The sequence below is a fragment of the Babylonia areolata genome, chromosome 26, assembly GCF_041734735.1.
Source record: "Babylonia areolata isolate BAREFJ2019XMU chromosome 26, ASM4173473v1, whole genome shotgun sequence".
In the NCBI taxonomy this organism is placed as follows: Eukaryota; Metazoa; Mollusca; class Gastropoda; order Neogastropoda; family Buccinidae; genus Babylonia; species Babylonia areolata.
In genome coordinates, this window is record NC_134901.1 from 30,709,247 (window position 1) to 30,733,797 (window position 24,551).

The window sequence follows — 24,551 nt, forward strand, 5'->3', positions numbered from 1 at the left end:
ACCGGAACAGGGCCTGGAACCCTGATCACTGGTGAAGATTGTATCGGAAGTCCAGTGCCTGGTTCTGCCTTGGTGCCTCCTTACTGCTTTGAAGTAACCTCTTCATACACGCTTCCTTCACTCGTCGTTGCTGTAACAACCTTCTCTATTTATGCTTCGGTCACAGGCAGGAAAAGACATTATTATCGTCATATTCAGGTGGACTTCATTCATTGTTAATAGGAGGCATGAGATAATAATGTCGATACTAGACATGGTGGTGATGGTGGAGGTGTTGATGATTTTGATGGTGATGTGCCTCATAATGAGTGTGTGTCTGTACATATATATACATATGTGTGTGTGTGCGTGTGCGTGCGCACATGTGTGCATGTATGTGTATATGCATGAATAACGCAAATATCCATGAATATGCGTAGACATGTACGTAGAAATCTCTGTATGTACACATCCAGATGGACCAATGTTGCGCTGAAGAAGAAGATGGCCTTCCCCCGGTGCGCCCAGACCCAAACCCCGATCCCCAGACAGCCAGATCCCCAGGAGTGAAGGACACCATCCCTGTCCCCACCCCTGCCGGCCAGACTCAGACCCCAGACTGGGACACCAACACCACTGATGATGCCAACAGCGATTCCTCCCCCACCTCCAGTGAGTCATGGGGGAGGGTTTCTTGCTTGCTCTAGATTGAAAATACGACCCCCCTTCCTTTGCCTTTATTTTTGACTCACTTGTATAAACAAAGTGAGTATGTTTTAACCCGGTGTTCGGTTGTCTGTGTGTGTGTGTCCGTGTGTCTGTGTGTCCGTGGTAAACTTTAATATTGACATTTTCTCTGCAAATACTTTGTCAGTTGACACCAAATTAGGTATAAAAATAGGAAAAATTCAGTTTTCCAGTCATCTTGTTTAAAACAATATTGCACCTCTGGGATGGGCACAAAAAAATTAAAAAAGACGCCAAATTATACGCAAACTGCATTTACTGTTATATTTATATTTTTTGTATTCTCTAAACTTGGCACTTTGATCTGGTATTTGACACAACAACAAGAGCAGTCATTATTATCATTTTTTGTTCAAACAGGAACTTCTTTTGCTAAGCATGGAAGTTTTATTTATTTTGCAAACGTTTTGGTGCAGATAGTAAAAAAGGGAAATTACTCTGTAATTAATGCCAGGGGACTTAATTTGCTTTAAACTGATCTTTCTCATCTTAAGCATTACATTTTGAAATTATACTCAATACATAAAAAGCTTGTGTGTTTTACTCTCAGTGTATGGGCTTTCACTATGTTCATTCGCCCAAGTGGTCTTTTTCGGAAAATACTAAAATCAATACCAGTGGACTTTACAGATCTATTGGCTGAGCCCTGAAGGTCATGGACAAAAATCAATTGCGTACACATATTTATACACATTCAAAGCGCGTGCTCATATTCTTCGCGAACGCAAACGACGCCATTTTGTTTCAAGTTGTTGACCTGCCCGTTCAATCCTATATTCAGTGGACAATACATGATAACATGTGATGGAAAGTTGGAGAAGGAGACCGTTAAATATTTATTCAGAGAAAGATTTGTGAACGCCTCATCACCTACTGGATTATGCCCCAAACTGCCATAAAAATATCCACAGAATCAGTTGGAATTCACAGTTAAAACTTGTAAACCATGCGAGTTAACACCCTTGAATTGATCACGATGAAACAAAAAAATTTCCAGTCTTGACTTTTCTCAAAATGAAGTCCTTTTCACTTCATACGACGTTTAGAAGTATTTGTACTTGGCTCTACATGTTATTTGTTTAACAAAATACTAAATTTTCATATCAACTTTAAAACTATAAAACTAGAATGAACATAAAAGAGAAACTGAATCAACCGTGTCATACTACATTCCCGGTGGGTGTAACTAAACTTGTACATCTATCTAGATCTAGAGAAAACGGCTAAATGTTGCAGGTGATAGCCACGTCTCCTTTACCGCGGACTTAAAAAGAATTTTTTATTGCCCTAAAGATTTTTTGAATGCCCAAGATACACCAGAAAAATATGATTTAAACAGCGTTCTCACTGCTAATACCGCAATTGATTTATCGCCCTTTAAAAAAGTATGTTCAAATATTAAATTTTAGAACGTGCAGTTAAGGAGCCACGATAGTGTAATGGGTAAGACAGTTTCTTCTCACCCGAACACGCGGGGTTCAAATCTGGTTAGGACTTCTTTTTTTTCCTTTTTTTTTTTTTTTTTTTTAACCCGAAGAGTTATAATAACAAATACAGAACACATTTTAACGATTAGATTTTTTTTTAAAGTGTATCACAAGTGAGTCTTGAAGGCCTTGCCTCTCTTGTTTAAATGATGGTATTATTGAAATGTGAACATGAATGCTTTCATTTTTAGTAGTGTGACAGGACGCAAGACAGAATTCCTTCCAGAGAGTGAGAAAAGGGAGGGGTGGGGGAGGTGAGGAGGGTGTGCAGGATGGGAGGAGGAGGGTAGGTAAAATGGCAGTGGGTGGAACGGAGAGGGGGAGGGGGTAGTTGATGCTGGTTACAGATTTAATGAAGTTGTATGAGAGCTCCAGAAGAGAGACTTTGTTGCAGATACTTTCACAGTGTACATCTGTTTGTTTGCTTGTCCCTGTACCACCCACCCCTCTTTCCTCCCTCTCTCTCTGCAGTCTTTCTTTGTTCCTAGCTCTTAGCTCCTTGTAAGACTGACAATACTTACTTGACACAAGAACGTGACATAAAACAACATAGTCATCAGCAGTATCACAACCAGACCACAATATACTTAGGTGTAAATGCCGAGCAGTTAAACAAGTAAACAGCGTTAAATGGGCATGTCCTTGTTTTTCATTCACGAGGAGTGTACCTGTATTTCTTTTCTATTTTCTGACATGAAATAGAAACCAAATAGAAGTTTATAAAAAAAACACACCAAAAAAACAAACCAGTCGTTTCCTCTACAGTACAAGAAAAGACGAACAACTTATGTTTTTATTGTCAAAAGATGTGCACCTCATTAACAGTTGGTGAGTAAGCATACAGTTATTTGCTTTATGTTTTCTGGTATGAACAATCCACAATAAACATTTCTCCGGAGTGCCAGAAAGGAGCAGCAAAACGTGTTTTCTGTCATGTTAGCCACATACTTTGCTCATTTCCTGTTTCACGTCTGACCTGAGAGGGTTTGTGTACAGCCCCAACCAAGGCCAGGAAAGGCAAAGAAACATCGTCCAACCTGTTTGATGAACTGTACCGTAAGACCAAGGCCACCCCGTGCATCTTCTGGCTGCCCCTCCCAGAACAGCAGGTACAGCGCTCCCTCACTTCCTTCACTCATTTCTCCCTCACTTCCTACACATTTCTCCCACAATTCCTTACTTCTTTCACTCATTTCTTCCTCACTTCCTTCACACATTTCTCCCTCCTTCACACATTTCTCCCTCACTTCCTGCACACATTTCTCCCTCACTTCCTTCACACATTTCTCCCTCCTTCACACATTTCTCCCTCACTTCCTTCACACATTTCTCCCTCCTTCACACATTTCTCCCTCACTTCCTTCACACATTTCTCCCTCCTTCACACATTTCTCCCTCACTTCCTGCACACATTTCTCCCTCACTTCCTTCACACATTTCTCCCTCACTTCCTTAACACATTTCTCCCTCACTTCCTTCACACATTTCTCCCTCACTTCCTGCACACATTTCTCCCTCACTTCCTTCACACATTTCTCCCTCCTTCACACATTTCTCCCTCACTTCCTTCACACATTTCTCCCTCCTTCACACATTTCTCCCTCACTTCCTTCACACATTTCTCCCTCCTTCACACATTTCTCCCTCACTTCCTGCACATTTCTCCCTCACTTCCTGCACACATTTCTCCCTCACTTCCTGCACATTTCTCCCTCACTTCCTGCACACATTTCTCCCTCACTTCATTTCTTCCTCACTTCCTGCACACATTTCTCCCTCACTTCCTTCACACATTTCTCCCTCACTTCCTGCACACATTTCTCCCTTACTTCCTACACATTTCTCCCTCCTTCACACATTTCTCCCTCACTTCCTGCACATTTCTCCCTCACTTCCTACACACATTTCTCCCTCACTTCCTACACATTTCTCCCTCACATCCTGCACACATTTCTCCCTCACTTCCTTCTCCCTTACTTCCTGCACATATTCTCCCTCACTTCCTACTCATTTCTCCCTCACTTTCTGCACACATTTCTCCCTCACTTCCTTTTCCCTTACTTCCTGCACACATTCTCCCTCACTTCCTACTCATTTCTCCCTCACTTCCTGCACACATTTCTCCCACACTTCCTTCATACATTTCTCCCTCACTTCCTACACATTTCTTCCTCACTTCCTGCACACATTTCTCCCACACTTCCTACACATTTCTCCATCACCTTCTCCACACATTTCTCCCTCACTTCCTGTAACACATATTCTCCCTCACTTCCTACATATTTCTCCCTCACTTCCTGCACACATATTCTTTCTCTTTTCCTGCACACATATTTTCCCTCACTTCCTCCACTCATTTCTCCCTCACTTCCTACACACATTTCTCCCTCATTTCCTGCACACATATTCTCCCTCTCTTCCTACACACATTTCTCCCTCACTTCCTGCACACATATTCTCCCACTCTTCCTGCACACATTTCTCCCTCACTTCCTGCACACATATTCTCCCTCACTTCCTGCACACATATTCTACCTCACTTCCTGCACACATTTCTCCCTCACTTCCTGCACACATATTCTCCCTCACTTCTGCACACATTTCTCCCTCATTTCCTGCACACATTTCCCCCTCACTTTCTGCACACAATTCTCCCTCACTTCCTACACATTTCTGCCTTACTTCCTGTACATTTCTCTCTCACTTTCTACACACATTTCTCCCTCACTTCCTACACACATTTCTCTTTCATTTCTTACACACATTTCTCCCTCAGTTCCTACACACACTTCTCTCAAACTTTCTTCACGTTTCTCCCTCTCTTCCTTCACACATTTCTCCCTCACTGCCTACGCTGTCTTTACGCATGTGCCCGACTGTGTGTATGTGTTTGTATGAGAGAGGGAGAGAGTGGTGAAATTGGAGAGGTGTGTGCGGCTGTTCTTAAGTGTTTTTACCCCGTGTCAAAGAATACTGTTTCCTGCAGGTTTGAATCTTTAGTTTCTTTTTCATTCTCCTACATTCCTTATGTATGATTTGTGTATTGTCAAATGCTTCATACCCCCCCGCGCCCACCCACCCCCTCCCTACCAACCTCTCTCTCATTCTCTCTTCCCCTTCCCCGCCAAGTATCTTTAGTATTTTTCATACTTATACATACCTTATTCATGCCTTGTGTTTGTTAGACATGCTTATAGCTCCCTCCCTCTCTCTCATTCTTTTACACACCCACTCCCACACCCCTTACTGTCACCTCTTCCCTCTATCTCTCTTGACCCTCTGTCTCCATGTCAGCGTTGATGTGTCATCATCACACCTGCTGACCTCACCCCTGCTGCTTTCAGGCTGAGGAGCGAGAGCGAGTCAGACAGGCAGAGAGAGAGGCGGAGAAGAGAAAGAGAGAGGCAGAGAGGAAAGAGAGGGAGGCGGAGAAGAGGAAGAAAGAAGTGGAAAGGAGGAAGAGAGAAGCAGAGGAGGCAGCAGAGCAGATGACCAAGATGGCGGAATCTCATTCTCAGGTTGGTGTGGGGTGCACACAAGGCTTGTTGTTCTGTCAGAAGAAACTTGTCAGTGATATATTGTTGCTGTGAGGGTGAAAGACAGGCCATGAAGGTCATGAAAAGAGACTACAACTCACTGATGCTTTCCTGTGTGTGCACTGATACATGCATGCGTTTGTGCATGTTCGTTCTTTAGTTTAGTGTCTTTTCACAATTAGTGATGTTAGACGATTAAAAAAAAAGAAAAGAAAGAAAAAAAAATGGGGTGGGGAGGGGTAGGGAGAGGGGAAAGAGAAGTCAGAATAAACAGAAAAGGTAGAAAACTACTATGAAATGCATAACTAAAATGAAATTAGCTTTAACAGTAACAATTCAATAATGATGATAATAACTAAAACCATTAATATGATTATGAAGTACATTAAAGGAATGTAGAAATAGGGCTATGAACTAATGCCTTTGAAAGTTCTACTAAAAGAACCTCGTTAGAAATAACTTCCCCAAATTATCTGCAGAAAAGTTACTCTCTGTGAAATACTTGGGCAAGAAGATACGTAACTGCTGACATTGAAACAATCTGTGATGCAAGCCGAACTGCTTACCACAAATGCACATAACATTTTTACTATATTTTGTCTTCAGCACGTCAAGTTTTATACGGAAGAAAGTAGAGGTTATTAATCTTGTATAGCAAGCTGAAGAATTCAGTATTTTTTCTTTAATAATATGTTCGGGGAATAATGTCCCTTTCTGCTTTGAAAACTCTGTCTTCCATCGTTTGTTAAATCAACCCCATGCTTTCTAACATAGTGTATGCTTCTTTCACGGAAAGTCGGACAAGTATTTTTGTCGATTTTTTCTGAATCTTGCGCTCCTCTTTTAGCTGCTTTATCAGCAGTTTCATTGCCATAAATGCTCACATGAGAAGGCACCCAACAGAAACTGACATCAGTACCTTTAATCCTCAAACAATGTTACCAAATGATTTGCCTCAATAACTAAGTCAGATCTTGTTTCAAAGCTAAATGATTCTAGAGCATAAAGTACTGATTTGGAACCAACAAAGAATGCTATTTTCAAGAAAATAATTTGATGGCTCGCCAAGTAGCTCAATGCTTGTATAATAGCAACAAGTTCAGCCGTAAAAATGGAAAGATTCTTTCCAATAAAGTAAGGTTTTTCAACTTTAAAAGCGGGAATAGTAAAAGCCGCGCCAGCATTTTTGTCATCAAGAACGGATCCATCTGTAAATATATGGAGATGATTCTGGTATTTTTCTGCTATGTGTATTCTGGCAGTACTCGTCATGATATTGATGTTTTCTTCCTTTTTTGTTTCAGAATAGTTGATATCAAAATCTGCTTTCAACATTTCCCAAAAAGGAATAGGAGTATAAGATGGTTTTATAGCTAACTCGTTCATGTTAACACCAGATTCTTTTAACAGATTTGAAACGTAAGTTCCAGCTGTTTCTTGTGATGAAATAGCTTTAGCTCTTTTTGGAAAATCAATGTCAGATCTTACTGTCAGTTCATCAGCAATGAAATTTTCTGTCATAGAAGTGTATCTTACAGCGAATTTTGCTGTTGCTAACTCACGATGTTCATTTAAAGGAAGAATTCCAGCTGTTTTGTATGTTTACTGGTTGGATGCATGAAAGGGCACTCCGAGGGCAGTTTTGATAGCCTTACAGTCTACACTTTGAATCTTTTGTAACAGATATTTAGGTGCACTGAAAAGTATTTCTTGTTAACTTAGATATTACAAGAGCCATGGAAAGATGGATCAATGTTTTTGTATCCATTCCTCAAGGTAAGCGGCTTAGAATTTTCATTAGATTGATACTTTTCCTTGCCTTTGTTAAGATGTAATCAAAGAGAATGTGCCATGTCAGTTTTGAAGTAAGATAAACACCTAAAAACTTCACCACCTGTTTATAATCAATGACGTCACCAAGTAATTTAAAAAATTGGCATGGTAGATGGGCTACCACCTGAATTAAACAACATCATACATGTTTTTTCTGTCGACAAGGCTAGACCATTTTGAAACATATAGTTACCAAGGTTGTCAAGATCAGATTGATACAAACGCCGTATGTAATTCTGTGCTCTTTGTGGGGTTGACTTTTTTTTAACATAAAAAAAACCGTTGCCAAGACACTTTTCTGCGGCAAACTGACGTTTTATTTAAGTTGTAATTTTTACTGGGTGTTCAACTGTTGATCTTCCTTTTCTAAAGCCTGCCTGGTTCACTGGAATGATATTGGATTTTTCCCAGTAAGTTATTATTCTCAGCAGGACTATTTTTTCCATTAGTTTTACTGACATGCGAGGTCAAAGCAGTAGGCCTATAGCTATTTTTATTACGTTTAGGTTTTCCTGCTTTTAGAACTGGTACCACTATCGATCCTTTCCATATCTGTGGTACACTTCCAGATATCCAGCATTTCTGATATATTTTGTGAAGGAAAATGATACATTTTTCTGGAATGTTTTTTATCATCTCATTTGATATTGCATCGATGCCAACGGAACTCTTTTTTTTATCGCTAAGGGAAGCATTTTGCGGTTTGTAGCTCTTCATATGTAATAGGAGAATTAAACCACAAGTCATTTTGCGGAGTCGGATCACTGTATAAAGGACTGTTTTCTTCTGTGTCTCTGTGTGTCTTACACTCCTGTGATAAACCTTCGTTTTTACTATTTTGCACAAACATTTCAACAAAGATTTCTGCCTTTTCCTTATCTGATAGAAATTTGTTTTGTGAGTCGTTTGATATTGGGCAACTTTATGACTTGATTCCATTTTTCATTTCTTTCATTTTTGTCCAAACTTTATGTAAGTCTTTATGATCTGAAATTTCTTGTGAACAAAACATTGACCAATAATCTTTTTTAGCTTGGGCTACTGTCATATTACTCTGAGTGTTTGCTTTCTTCATTTCATTGTGCTTTTTGGGCTCACTGTCCGCGAGGTAGTTCTTAAATGTTTCTTTCTTGTAATTAACAGCCTTTTCACATGCATCATTCCACCAGGCATTGCCTGAACGGTCACCCGACTTCACACCCTTTACTTTGGAATCAACATATCAGCTGCTGATAGAACAACTTCTGTAAAATTTGAATACATTACATCTATGCTTTGATTGTCAATTTTTTCAAAATCGTGAGAGGAAAGAATGTTTTGAAATAAATCCCAATTTGCATTCTTATAGTTATATTTTGGTACAATGTCAACGTTATCATTATCAGGCCTATAATCATCATCAGCTATTGTAATGATGATAGGCACATGGTCGCTTCCCAAAGTGTCTGTATGTGTTTCCCAGGTACATGATGGAGCTAGCTCTGGGGATATAAGTGTTGGGTCAATTGCTGTTGGTCTGTGTTTAGAAACATCAGGAATTCTAGTAACACTACCATCATTCAAAAGATAAAAGGGGCTGTCAACAATATTTTCGATTAAGCGATTTCTACAGTTCTTTTCCCAGAATGGAGAGTGGACATTTAAATCTCCCGCTATTACCCATTTGCCAGGCTGTTGTTCTTGTACTGTTCTAAGCCACTCAGTATTTCGGTCGTTTGGGCCTTTCGGAAGATAAACAGAAGAGTGTATTTCAAAGCTTGCAATACATTTTGAGATAGGTGACTCACAAAGATTATACTGTAATTCTCTAAGTATATAAATAGCAGTACTTATCTTTTTGCCCTCGTTCCGAGTTTCATATACTGGTGGAAAATAATAATTGGGAAGTTTGGGAAGCTTACATGCACTGATATTAAGTGACTGTAAAATTAAAACGTCACACTTATTTGATGCTAGAAAATGTTTTAGATAGGCCAGATTAGATAGAATAGATCTGCAGTTCCACTGGAGTAGCCTAATTTGTAGTCGCTTTTGCTTTTTCACAATTAACAATCTATTCTATCAAGCAGGAATATAGTTTTTATTTATACAATATGATTATATCAAAGACCGTAGTGTACAAATTATTACTTTTCTATCAGATGAACGATTAGCAAGAGAGAAACAAGAAAGAAAAAAGAAGAAAGAAAAAAAAGATTTGAAAGTTTGGTACTAAAATTAATGTTTAAGGGGGTGTGGGGGGAATTACAAAACCTTAAATTTTGATGCCTAAAAGGGGTTGGAATTTACACGTCTGAAATTACACTTGAGAAAATAGTATTCAAGATATCAGAATGGAATATCCACAATTAGAAACAGTCAGATCTTGAATTTGCTGAAATCGTGGACAAATCTACAAGCAATTGTCATATTTCTGAGGAGATCTAACTCCAGTGTGAAGAGATCTAACCCCAGTCATTCAAAACATTATATGGGTTCAACCACGCACGCTTCTTGGTGAAAGGGGGATATACAGTGCAGGCAGGGAATCTCCATGAACGATGGTTGACAGGTGGATGACGTCTGCCGGGTCTCTTGGGCTTCTCCCAGAAAAGCTGGTGGACTTGTCTGCCCACGTTCCCTGCAAGTACACTTGCTCCTCTGACAGTCGGATGTATTCCATCTTTGAGTGACCTGGTGTTCAGGTAACTGTGGTCAACAAAGGACACGTTCTTGTAATTAAACAGTTCTGTGGTGGTGAGCGCATTAAACAGAATTCTTTTTACTTCCATTTCGGGGTTTCTGAGTGGTGCGATCTTGCTGATGACAATCTTTGTTTTTGGGTGTTCAGTAGAGAATTTTTTAATAGATTGGACAAATAATTTGCTACTGTCTCTTGGGTCAGATGTTTTTATATCGTTTAGCCCACAGTGGATCACAACAGCGTCCACAGATTTCTCAGTCTTTGAAGACAATACAGTCGATTTTAGTGTCCGTTCTAGGTCGTCATTTGTACGAGTTTTGCGTTGGATTACATGAAAACCGTAAGAACGGCCAAGCCTCTTTCCGTTCACCCCCGCTCATAACCTGGTCATGTAAAACAAGAGAGGCAAGGCCTTCAAGACTCACTTGTGATACACTGAAAAAAAAAAACCAAGCTTTTTATGTATTGTGTATAATTTCAAAATGTAATGTTTAAGATGAGAAAGATCAGTTTAAAGCGAATTAAGTCCCCTAGCATTAATTATAGAGTAATTTCCCTTTTTTACTATCTGCACCAAAACGTTTGCAAAATAAATAAAACTTCCATGCTTAGCAAAAGAAGTTCCTGTTTGAACAAAAAATGATAATAATGACTGCTCTTGTTGTTGGGTCAGAATATCAGATCAAAGTACCAAGTTTAGAGAATACAAAAAAATACAAATATTACAGTAAATGCAGTTTGCATATAATTAGGCTTCATTTTTTGTGTGTGCCCATCCCAGAGGTGCAATATTGTTTTAAACAAGATGACTGGAAAGAACTGAATTTTTCCTATTTTTATGCCTAATTTGGTGTCAACTGACAAAGTATTTGCAGAGAAAATGTCAATGTTAAAGTTTACCACGGACACACAGACAACCGAACACTGGGTTAAAACATAGACTCACTTTGTTTACACAAGTGAGTCAAAAACAACTTCGGGAAGTTCTTGATTTATTTCCCCATTTTCTTCATAGACTTTTGGAGTTCTGTTTTTTTGAAGACTGCAATTTGACGTCATGATGACAGGTGACGTCATTATTTTGTTGCTTTCTTTCTTTCTTTTTTGTTATCTTTTTGAAGTTTTCTTTCGTGATATGTTTGGAGCACTCTTGCAGTACGTTCAGGGGCCTTGACTGGAGTGACAAGAGCAGGTTTTATAGTTTTCACTATGTCAGCATAGGTCTTGTCGTTTGAATTAGCACCATTTGTTTGCGTGGAACTGTCTGTCTGCGTGGAACTGTCAACGGTGTCTTTTTTGTATTGAAATTTTTGTAAAGTGCACATGATCTCATTTTGGTTATCGACCGCTTTTTCAAGATCAGCGATCTTTCTGCATAAACTTTCTACAGCGACACAGAGATAGTGAATATCACTTACTGTTGTTCTGTTTTCGTTGTTGACGTTTTCTTTTGTTTTGTCTGCTTCGGTAGATGTTTTCTCAACAGTTCTCTTCAAGGATGATATTTTAGATCTTTCTTTTCTAGATTTTCTTTCGTCTTTTGGTGCCAGAGTGTCCAGTCGTCCTCCCAAGCCTCTTGTTTTTGTCATGTTCGTAGAGATGTTTGTGCGTGTGTGTGTGTGTGTGTGTGTGTGTGGATGTATGTGTATGTGTGTCTGCCTGTCCATATGTACACCTCTACACCAATACCAATGCCACCCTGAAGCAACAGTCTGACAGTAACAACGCCACCAATGTTTTTTCCTCATACAGGCTGTGGGAAGTCACTCAGCAGAGGGAGAGAGGAAGGGAGGCCACTCCCACAAGGAGGAAGAGGAGGAGGAGGAGACGGACCATGAGAAGAAGAGAGACTGGAAGCGGGACAGCCAGAGGAGCTACCACAGCCAGCCCCACCCAAACAACAATGACAGGAGCAGAGAGCGTGGCGGGGATGGCAGTAGGGTCGGGGGTGGCAGAGATCGAGGCACCAGCAGCAGTGGCTGGCACTCCCGCACCCACCACCCCCCTCACGGGCAGGGCGACAGGGGAAGGCACTCCGGGCCCGGCAGTCACGGGCGTACTGAGCAGGGCCATGGCTGGGACAGGTGGAGAGAGCACGGGGCCCCTCACCGCGACTGGCACCACAACAACCACCACCATGGCCACAATCGCGGCAACAACAACAACCGCTATGGCTCCGGCAACCACCAGCGCCACTACCAGGGTCATCAGGGCAATGGGGACAGGTGGAGAGACGGCCACGGCAACAACACTGGGTGGACACCGCACCACCACCACCACAACAACCGGTACCGACAGGACAGGACTGCCACCAGCACCTGGCAATACCAGCAGGCCCAGCAGCAAGCTCTCAACTACCAGCTGCAGGCCCACAACGCCCTGACCTACCAAAGCCAGGTGCACAACGCCCTCAACTACCAGTACCAGGCGCACAACGCCCTCACCTACCCCTACCAGGCCCACAGCGCCCTCACCACCTACCACAACCAGATGCAGGGCGGCCTGACCTATCAAGGCATGGTGCACAACCCCCTGCACTACCAGGCCCTGCAATACCACGCCCACGCCCACGCCCAGTGGTCACGCTGGAGGGAACAGCAGGGGGGTGGTCACAGTGGCTGGTCCCATCACCATCAACATGCCCAGCCCCGTGGAGAGCGCTGGAAGGATCAGAGCCATGTTAGCGCCCAGTGGAACGCACATGGCTACTCTCAAGATGACAGCCATGCCCGGGGCCGTGACGACAGACATGACAGTCGCAGCAGAAAGTCCTGCAGTGAGAGGAGGAGCGTTTGAGGTGGTGGTGGTGGGTTTTGTTTTGTGTGTGTTGTGTGTCCACCATCATTTCTCAAATCAGGCTCATGGAATATAAATGCATATGTTACTGTACGTGTGTGCATGCCTGCATGTGTGTGTGTGTGTTAGTGAACAATTCTGAATGGCTCTTCCCAGTGACAGTGAATTATCACTGTGAAGGATGGCTAAACAATAGTTTGCACTCTAGTGAATCTCCACAGTGTTTTAGTGATTTCAAATAACAATATTTCAAGCACTTAACCAAAACTAATGGGTTTGTGGCATCATGTTCTTTCTTTTGGGTGCTAAGTACGCCATAAATGTGGACTTCCAGGAGCAAGTACTCAAACCTGTAGGTGCCTCTAAACTGTAGCATGGAGTCTTGAGAATGAAAGCTTACCAAAAAAACCTCAGAAATGCTGTTCCACTTCTGTTTGCAGTCTGTACTCTTCCACCACACATGCACATGAAAGCCCCCAAAGCAGCATGTTTAACAAGTACAAGACATGCAGCAAATATTTTGTTTTTACCAGAATGTGATAGAGAAAACCCATCGAAGAAGCCTAATTTTAATGTGTGCAGTCATCTTGCATTGGCGGAATCTTTGTGAGGACACAGCTCAGTGAAGGAATAAAGGGGAAAACATAACATGGAGCCTATCGACTTCCCAAGGAGTCTCCACTTCCTAGACATCACTATGTTTCTGTGCAGTACTGTAACAGCTATACACTTATGGACTCTACTGCCTCACTGCAGACAATAACTACCAGCTATGACCTTCCCTGTGGGATGCACGCTACTGCCTCACTGCAGACAGTATCTACCAGCCATGAACTTCACTGTGGGATGCACACTACTGCCTCACTGCAGACAGTATCTACCAGCCATGAACTTCACTGTGGGATGCACACTACTGCCTCACTGCAGACAGTATCTACCAGCCATGACCTTCACTATAGGATACACACTACTGCCTCACTGCAGACAGTATCTACCAGCCATGACCTTCACTATGGGATGCACACTACCCCCACACTGCAGACAGTATCTGCCAGCCATGACCTACACTATAGGATGCACACTACTCCCACACTGCAGACAGTATCTACCAGCCATGACGTCCTGTATGGGATGCGCACTACTCCCACACTGTAGACAGTATCTACCAGCCATGACCTCCACTATGGGATGCACACTACTCCCACACTGCAGACAGTATCTACCAGCCATGACGTCCTCTATGGGATGCACACTACTCCCACACTGCAGACACTATCTACCAGCCATGACCTCCACTATGGGATGCACACTACTCCCACACTGCAGACAGTATCTACCAGCCATGACCTTCACTATAGGATGCACACTACTGCCTCATTGCAGACAGTATCTACCAGCCATGACCTCCACTATGGGATGCACACTACTCCCACACTGCAGACAGTATCTACCAGCCATGACCTTCACTATGGGATGCACACTACTCCCACACTGCAGACAGTATCTGCCAGCCATGACCTCCACTATGGGATGCACACAACTCCCACACTGCAGACAGTATCTACCAGCCATGACCTCCACTATGGGATGCACACTACTCCCACACTGCAGACAGTATCTGCCAGCCATGACCTCCACTATGGGATGCACACTACTCCCACACTGCAGACAGTATCTGCCAACCATGACCTTCACTATAGGATGCACACTACTCCCACACTGCAGACAGTATCTGCCAACCATGACCTTCACTATAGGATGCACACTACTCCCACACTGTAGACAGTATCTACCAGCCATGATCTTCACAATAGGATGCACACTACTCCCACACTGTAGACAGTATCTACCAGCCATGACCTTCACGATAGGACGCACACTACTCCCACACTGTAGACAGTATCTACCAGCCATGACCTTCACTATAGGATGCAGACTACTCCCACACTGCAGACAGTATCTACCAGCCATGACCTCCACTATGGGACGCACACTACTCCCACACTGCAGACAGTATCTGCCAACCATGACCTTCACTATAGGATGCACACTACTCCCACACTGCAGACAGTATCTACCAGTCATGACCTCCACTATGGGATGCACACTACTCCCACACTGCAGACAGTATCTACCAGTCATGACCTCCACTATGGGATGCACACTACTCCCACACTGTAGACAGTATCTACCAGCCATGACCTTCACGATAGGACGCACACTACTCCCACACTGTAGACAGTATCTACCAGCCATGACCTTCACTATAGGATGCACACTACTCCCACTCTGCAGACAGTATCTACCAGCCATGACCTTCTCTATGGGATGCACACTACTGCCTCATTGCAGACAGTATCTACCAGCCATGACCTTCACTATAGGACGCACACTACTCCCACACTGTAGACAGTATCTACCAGCCATGACCTTCACTATAGGATGCACACTACTCCCACACTGTAGACAGTATCTACCAGCCATGACCTTCACTATGGGATGCACACTACTCCCACACCGCAGACAGTATCTACCAGCCATGACCTTCACTATAGGATGCACACTACTGCCTCATTGCAGACAGTATCTACCAGCCATGACCTTCACTATGGGATGCACACTACTGCCTCACTGTAGACAGTATCTACCAGCCATGATCTTCACTATAGGATGCACACTACTCCCACACTGTAGACAGTATCTACCAGCTATGACCTTCACTTTGGTTTGCACACAACTGCCTCACTGCAGACAGTATCTACCAGCCATGACCTTCACTGTGGGATGCACACTACTGCCTCACTGCAGACAGTATCTACCAGCTGTGACTTTCTCTGAGGTACTATGCGTCCAACATCCTGTGCCTACTTCTCCATTTGTCTCACCAACATTTGATCTCTTTTCCTTGACACTGTGCATGCTCATTTATCTAACATCATCCATGTCTATTTCAGCCTCTCCTCCCATCTATCTTGCATTGTTCATGTTTTCCCTCTCTCCTGTTTTCACTTCATCTTCCCTTTCACCTAATTCCACTTATCTGCTTGTCTCTCACTCATTGCAGCCTATAAATTACAATACATTCAAATGCCGTCTTCCAGAGGTTGGTATTTTATTTCCAATGTGCATTTCTTTTCTGTAATTTTTGGGGATGTGTGGGTAAGGGATGGAGATAGGGGGTGGAGTGGGGTATTGTTGTCTGTGGGGTGGGGGGCTGTGTGGGAGGTGTTTTCCACAAAATCATTTCCAATTGTTACTCTGTGCATCATTTCCATCAAATATGTGAAAAGGAACTGATCTATTGACCTTCTGAGGCTTTGTGACTATTTAGTATTGTGATACTTTGTTTCTGTTGTAATACAATGCATGTTGTGATGTGCCATGTGATACTTTGTTTCTGTTGTAATACAATGCATGTTGTGATGTGCCATGTGATACTTTGTTTCTGTTGTGATACAATGCATGTTGTGATGTGCCATGTGATACTTTGTTTCAGTTGAGATACAATGCATGTTGTGACGTGCCATGTGATACTTTGTTTTAGTTGAGATACAATGCATGTTGTGATGTGCCATGTGATACTTTGTTTTAGTTGAGATACAATGCATGTTGTGATGTGCCATCCTTTCACCTCAAACCCAGTCCCTTTCCTTCCAAATAGTGCATTGCTTGTATTACTTGCAAACTTTGTAGTTCGTTATTTTTGAGTATCTAAAAATCAAAACAAAGGAATGGAATCTACTTTATTTGTGGGTATGTGAGTGTGCATGTTCGGAACTGATGTGTGTGTGTGTGTGTGCAGGTTATGATAGTAAATATTTAGATTCACTGCATATGATGGTAATTAACTGTATTATGTTGACATCAACACAATATAAAATTCTTCTTCATCAGTCCTTGGAAAATGAGGACAAAGCCAAAGGAAAACAGATGGCTCACTTTCTAATTCATCCACACTTCCAGCATTGAGACTACCCTGCAAGCACAAGAAAAGTTCATTCCAGAAGGATTCTAAATAAAAGGGATTAAACAAAATAAAAACATGCACATTCTTGTATAAAACTAATTTTCTATTGCTCAAGTCATTTCTTTACATCAGAGAGATTCAGGAGTATTTTTGAGACTTTCACATATTCATACAATTTTTAATCATGCACAATGAATCCCACATGAATACATGAAACAAAACTGCGGACTATTTCACCGTGACACCAAAATTTGTGTTAAGCTGTCGATGCAAAAAACATTAAACAAGATGTTTTGAGAACATGTTCACTTCAATGCATGTCCACTGAAATCCACATGTATGTGCACAAGTCAAGTGGATGGAATTCTGACTGACACCAGACCTTTAAATTCACAGAAGGTTCATCCTTAAACTTAAAGGTAACAATGCAGCATTCACTGTCTGCACACTGTACAGACTCATGCATGTCAGGAGCCACATGTCAGTTTTCATCTGTTTCATGTCAGTTTCAAAAGTTTATGTTATGTCTCTTACAGGTTAAATATCAGAAGTCTGTTTAATGTCCATTACATGTTAAAAGTCAGAAGTCTGTTTTCTGTCTTTTACAAGTTAAATGTCAACAGTCTGCTGTTTTATGTCTGTTACCTGTTGAAAGTCAAGTCTGTTTTCTTTTACAATTTAAGTGTCAACAGTCTGTTTTATGTCTGTTACCTGTTGAAAGTCAGAAGTCTGTTTTCTGTCTTTTACAAGTTAAATGTCAACAGTCTGTTTTATGTCTGTTACCTGTTAAAAGTCAGAAGTGTGTTGTTGTTTTTTTACAATAGCAATGATACACAGGCTTGCACACTCTGTGTCTCAATGAACAGCTGCTGACAGTGATGTATGTATAAGCTCAGACTAAGATTTCAGTTGCTAAAGAGAATACAGCAATATACAAATGACATACACTGTTTTCCATTGTAAAGAACTGTTCACTCCCAATAACAAACATCCTGTATATCCCACCATATATCACCAAAAATGGACAGCTGTAAACATAAATGAAGAAAAAATAGGCTGTACATTTTTCATCACAAAATTTTGTAAGACTTATGATTCAACATTTCATAAAATTTTGTGGATCAAAATACATTTGAACAGTTAGCTTTCAAGCTTATGACTAAGACATCAGGAAACTCATGACTTTAAAATGAAATATACATGCAAAAACAACCAAGAATACAAAATTATATTTGAAAAAATATATATTCATATTTCATTTAGAAATAAATATATCACACACACTACTGTCAGCTGTGAATATGAATATCACGACACAATAAAATTTGACAAAAACCTTTAACCAAAAAGTCCAATACAATGTCCAGATCAGATCTTCAATGGACAGACACATCATTACCTTGATACTACTCCTACAAAATTAGTTGATAGAAGTGAAAGAACGTGAATCCATCTCCTGATCTCTTCAGCAACAACAAATCATCAGATTCATAAGCATCTTTTTGGTCCACTATAAGCAATCCACAAGGTTAAAACACAAACATCAATACTCTTCGTCAAATCATTTTCAAAAACAGGTCCCACAAAGTGACCAGACATAACCACATCCCCCAAAGTGACCACACACAACTAGGTCCCCCAAAGTGACCACACAGAACACATACCCACATCCCCCAAAGTAACCACACAGAACACAACCATCCCCCAAAAGTGACCACACACCACACATAACCACATCCCCCAAAGTGACCACACATAACCATCCCCCAAAGTGACCACACACAACACATAACCATCCCCCAAAGTGACCACACACAACACATAACCACACCACCCAAAGTGACCACATATAACCATCCCCCAAAGTGATCACACACAAGACATACTCGCACACCCCAAAGTGACCACACACAACATATAACCACATTCCCCTAAGTGACCACACACAACAAATAAACATCCCCAAAGTGACCACACATAATACATAACCTCATCCCCTTAACTGACCACACATAACCATCCCCCAAAGCACAACACATAACCATCCCCCAAAGTGACCACACACAACCAGGTGCCCCAAAGTGACCACACACAACACATAACCACATCCCTCAATGTGACCACACACAACAAGTCATCTCAAATGACCATACATAACCAGGTCCCTCAAAGTGACCACACACAACCATTCACTTCAAAATAACCATTCATAAGCAGGTTCCTCAAAGTGACCACATACAACCAGGTCCGTCAAAGTGACTACACATAAGCAGGTCCCCAAAAGTCACCACACATAACCAGGTACATCAAAGTGACCACACATAATGAGGTCACCACAAAGTGACCACACACAACCAGGTCCCTCAAAGTGACCACACATGAGGTCACCACAAAGTGACCATACATAACCAGGTCCCACAAAGTGACCACACACAACCAGGTCCCACAAAGTGACCACACATGAGGTCACCACAAAGTGACCACACATAACCATGTCCCACAAAGTGACCACACATAAACCAGGTCCCACAAAGTGAAGAAAAACAACAACAAAATGTACCAATTACCATACCATAGAAATGTAATACATGTGAGACAAAACGGTGGAAAGCCACAGTGGTAGACAAATATTATCACAGTTGTGTTGCTGTTTTGATTCACGTGATTTTAAATCTGGTGGAGGGTGAGTGGGAACAAGGAGCACCAAAAAAACCACAAAAAAACCCCAACCCCTGCCCCCCCGCCCCCGCCAAAAAAAAAACAAACCAACATGTGCGTAGACAGTGACATAGTTCATAGCTGTCTCGAGTTTGTAAGCACCCATCTCTGCACTTCACTCATTTCTGACAGTGATACAGCCACAGACACACAACATGCACATGGACTATAACCAATAACCACACTACATGAATGGAGGTTAAACTGAAAAGCGCAAACATACATGCTCAAAAGCATATAAGCATGTGCATGCTTTAAGCCGACATTCATACCAGTATTTGTCATCTTTTTTGTGTTTGTTTTTTGCTATTCCTCAAATACATCCTACCACTAAAACAGTTCACCTGATTCACTGATGTGTGTACTGATCAACATGCTACACTGGCAAATTTGTTACCCTAGCATAATTCACACGAGATCAAACACGGGTGTGAAAATGATTCCAATCATCAGAAACCTCATGGCATGAAACATATAAACTTATCACAGAATGAAATGTGAAATGTCTGAATTATGACTACATGGTAAAGACTCAGGCAGCATTCAATTGCTTGACTTCATTAAAAAGTGTTTTGCGAAGAAAATGTGAGTGATGACTTACCAGCACTGAAAAAAACACACCAAAAAACCCCACTAAACAAATATCCCTCCTCCCTATACATGCACAAATAAATCTCATGACAAAGTTTCCACTCACTCATACAGTAAAACCTCAAATAATGGCATAGATTTCAGTGTAAATTGTTTCAACATACAGATTTGCATAGTCTTCAAATAAATGTCATGTAAAGTAAATTAATTTAAAAAAAAGTAAATTTATAAAAAGAAAATATTCTAATCTATTCATTTGTACTCTTTAAAGTCTTCAATATATATCTCACAAAACAAACTCTTTCCAGTCTTCTGTGTGTATCTTGCAAATCAAAAATGAACAATATGACTGTACAGATTACACAGAAACATCACATTTAGATGCCATCTCAAACAGTTTGTTCTGTTTCAAGATGGAACCATACATACTTACACACATACACCTCTACAAATGCTCCATATCAACAGAGCAAAGCCATGAATCCAGTCATACAGACAGTGTTTCGTTCCTCACTGGGGATAAATATAAACACAATCCTCTTTGGAATGCTGAAGAGTCATAGATAATGGTGTCAGTTTCAGAGTAATGGGTGAAACCAAAAGCAGACAGCAAGTCATGAAATCCTTGAGCAGCAAACTACGAGTATGGCATGAAGAGTCATGAATAGTTTGTGCAGTGGGAGAAAATACGTAAAAAAAACAACCTCCTTCATCTGAGGTGATTGTTTAGACATGTTTTATGTTGTGCTGCTTTTTTTTCCCTTCTGGTTGCTTTTTTGAAGCCAGATCCGGAGTTTAAGTTCAGCTGCGCTTGTCTTTTCTAACAGATTTTCTTTAAGATGAAGAACCTCACATACCACATGGATTGTTTTGTTTGTCACATCTCTTGTCAATCAGCTGTACTGAAAAATATGGCACCATGGACATTTCCTGAGCTTCAACGCTGAACAGAAATACTTGATGTATGTATACAATTCCCTTTTTCATCAGCAGACAGTTTTGTGCTAGACTTGACATTCAGAGAAAAGCATGGAATGAAACAGTTTAGACAGATATAGAAGACATAACTGCTAGACCTGAACGGCATTCTTTTTAAGAAGAAAAATATGAATGGAATAGAGTTTGGGCTGATCTTAAGTCATGACAGCAAAATCTGAACAGCACCCTTTCCAAAAGAAAGGTGGGGCCCAAGCGACAAAACAGTTTGAACAGATCTTGGAGACATGCTTGTGAAGATCTCACTGAGATGCCTTTCATGTCTGTCTGCCTGGAGACACGGCAAACTGTCTGCAAAGACACAGCAGATTAAAAAATTGTTTGTATGGTGACAACAGATTAAACAATGTCTGAACAATAACAACAGACTGAATGCTGTCTGTACAGTGTGAACAACAGCAGACCCAACACTGGCCATACAGTTACTGAACAAAACAGTCAGGTGGTGTGACAGACACAGGTTTAGGGTGAGGCAGAGAAGTGCAGCAGTTTGTCCAGGTCTTCATCTTCCTGCAGGGTGCAGTGCAGTGGGGGGTGCTGCCTCAGTTTGTGCACAGAGTCTGTCAGCGTCTCCTTCAGTCGCTGGTTCTCTGACCGTGCTGCCTGCCACACCACCTCCAGGCTTTCCTCTGCCTCCCTGCACAGCAAATCATGGTGCTTAGTGCCCACACAGCAAATCATGGTGCTTAGTGCACAGCAAATCATGTCATGATGCTTAATGCCCTACAGCAAATCATGGTGCTTAGTGCCCACACAGCAAATCATGGTGCTTAGTGCCCTATAGCAAATCATGGTGCTTAGTGCACAGCAAATCATGTCATGATGCTTAATGCCCTACAGCAAATTATGGTGCTTAGTGCCCTGCAGCAAATCATGGTGCTTAGTGCCCTACAGCAAATCATGGTGCTCTGTGCCACCACAGCAAATCATGGTGCTCTGTGCCCTACAGCAAATCATGGTGCTCTGTGCCCTACAGCAAATCATGGTGCTTAGTGCCCTGCAGCAAATCATGGTGCTTAGTGCCCTGCAGCAAATCACGGTGCTCTGTGCCCTACAGCAAATCATGGTGCTCTGTGCCCTACAGCAAATCATGGTGCTTAGTGCCCTACAGCAAATCATGATGCTCTGTGCCAACATAACAAATCATGGTGCTCTGTGCCAACACAGCAAATCATGGTGCTTAGTGCCCTACAGCAAATCATGGTGCTCTAAGCCAACATAACAAATCATGGTTGCTTAGTGCCCTACAGCAAATCATGGTGCTTAGTGCCCTGCAGCAAATCATGGTGCTCTGTGTCAACACAACAAATCATAGTGCTCTGTGCCCTACAGCAAATCATGGTGCTTAGTGCCCTACAGCAAATCATGGTGCTCTGTGCCAACACAACAAATCATGGTGATCAGTGCCCTACAGCAAATCATGGTGATCAGTGCCCTACAGCAAATCATGGTGCTCTGTGCCAACACAACAAATCATGGTTGCTTAGTGCCCTACACCAAATCATGGTGCTCTGTGCCCTACAGCAAATCATGGTGCTTAGTGCCCACACAACAAATCATGGTGCTTAGTGCCCTACAGCAAATTATGGTGCTTAGTGCCAACACAACAAATCATGGTGCTTAGTGCCCTACAGCAAATCATGGTGATCAGTGCCCTACAGCAAATCATGGTGATCAGTGCCCTATAGCAAATCATGGTGCTCTGTGCCAACACAACAAATCATGGTGCTTAGTGCCCTACAGCAAATCATGGTGATCAGTGCCCTACAGCAAATCATGGTGCTCTGTGCCAACACAACAAATCATGGTGCTTAGTGCCCTACAGCAAATCATGGTGCTCTGTGCCAACACAACAAATTATGGTGATCAGTGCCCTACAGCAAATCATAGTGCTCTGTGCCAACACAACAAATCATGGTTGCTTAGTGCCCTTCAGCAAATCATGGTGCTCTGTGCCCTACAGCAAATCATGGTGCTCTGTGCCCTACAGCAAATCATGGTGCTCTGTGCCCTACAGCAAATCATGGTACTTAGTGCCCTGCAGCAAATCATGGTGCTCTGTGCCCTACAGCAAATCATGGTGCTCTGTGCCCTACAGCAAATCATGGTGCTCTGTGCCAACACAACAAATCATGGTACTTAGTGCCCTGCAGCAAATCATGGTGATCAGTGCCCTACAGCGAATCATGGTGCTCTGTGCCAACACAACATATCATGGTGCTCTGTGCCAACACAACAAATCATGGTGCTTAGTGCCCTACAGCAAATCATGGTGATCAGTGCCCTACAGCAAATCATGGTGCTCTGTGCCAACACAACATATCATGGTGCTCTGTGCCAACACAGCGAATCATGGTGCTCTGTGCCAACACAGCAAATCATGGTGCTTAGTGCCCTACAGCAAATCATGGTGCTCTGTGCCCACACAGCAAATCATGGTGCTTAGTGCCCTGTAGCAAATCAAGTCATGGTGCCTAGCGCCCTGGGGTGTGGGGGAATTGGTAATTGAAATATTCATTCATAATAATTATCATGATGACTGAATATAAAAATTGTTATAAAGATTTATATTATCTTCATCAGGGTCTATACATATTTTTTGTTTTATATTAATAATAATTGATCATTATTCATAAGTATCAAGCGTTATTGTCATTTGTTTTTATAGTATTAACATGATTTTTTCCCCTAAAATTACATTGAATTTAACCTACTTACTAACTTAGTGGGAGCCTTTGGTGAAGACTCTGGCAGGGGTCTAATTCCTGTCCAGTACTAACTACTGCCCCAGTGAAGGGGAGAAAAGGAAAGTGGATGTGGTACCAATGATGTATGGCAATGACTTCCCCAGTGAAGGGGAGAAAAGGAAAGTAGATGTGGTACCAATGATGTGTGGCAATGACTTCCCCAGTGAAGGGGAGAAAAGGAAAGTAGATGTGGTACCAATGATGTGTGGCAATGACTTCCCCAGTGAAGGGCAGAAAAGGAAAATAGATGTGGTACCTATGATGTGTGGCAATGACTTCCCCAGTGAAGGGGAGAAAAGGAAAGTAGATGTGGTACCAATGATGTGTGGCAATGTGTGGTTTGTCCGTCGGGATCAACGAGGACCATCTAGTCATCCTGGGGGTGGGTGGGTTGGGCTCTGTGGGTGCACAGATGACTGGTCAGGCCAATCCGCGCCCGGAAGGTTCTGACGCAGTGTGGACAGGGGATCG

General features: G+C 42.0%; 2 protein-coding genes across 5 annotated transcripts in view; one reads left to right on the forward strand and one right to left on the reverse strand.

Annotated features, from left to right (window-relative positions):
- LOC143300170 (uncharacterized) overlaps positions 1-16,219 on the forward strand; it is a 48,276-nt gene extending 32,057 nt beyond the window's left edge. For both annotated transcript variants that reach the window (XM_076613723.1, XM_076613724.1), the window contains exons 12-15: positions 456-651; positions 3,210-3,322; positions 5,558-5,731; positions 12,018-16,219. In XM_076613723.1, the coding sequence (XP_076469838.1) occupies positions 456-651; positions 3,210-3,322; positions 5,558-5,731; positions 12,018-13,061 (1,527 nt within the window). In that variant the 3' untranslated portion in view covers positions 13,062-16,219. The remainder of the gene's footprint in view (positions 1-455; positions 652-3,209; positions 3,323-5,557; positions 5,732-12,017) is intronic.
- Positions 16,220-16,986: 767 nt separating this feature from the next.
- LOC143300357 (uncharacterized) overlaps positions 16,987-24,551 on the reverse strand; it is a 92,157-nt gene continuing 84,592 nt past the window's right edge. For all 3 annotated transcript variants that reach the window (XM_076613967.1, XM_076613966.1, XM_076613965.1), the window contains one exon: positions 16,987-21,970. In XM_076613967.1, coding sequence (XP_076470082.1) covers positions 21,796-21,970 — 175 coding nt within the window. In that variant the 3' untranslated portion in view covers positions 16,987-21,795. The remainder of the gene's footprint in view (positions 21,971-24,551) is intronic.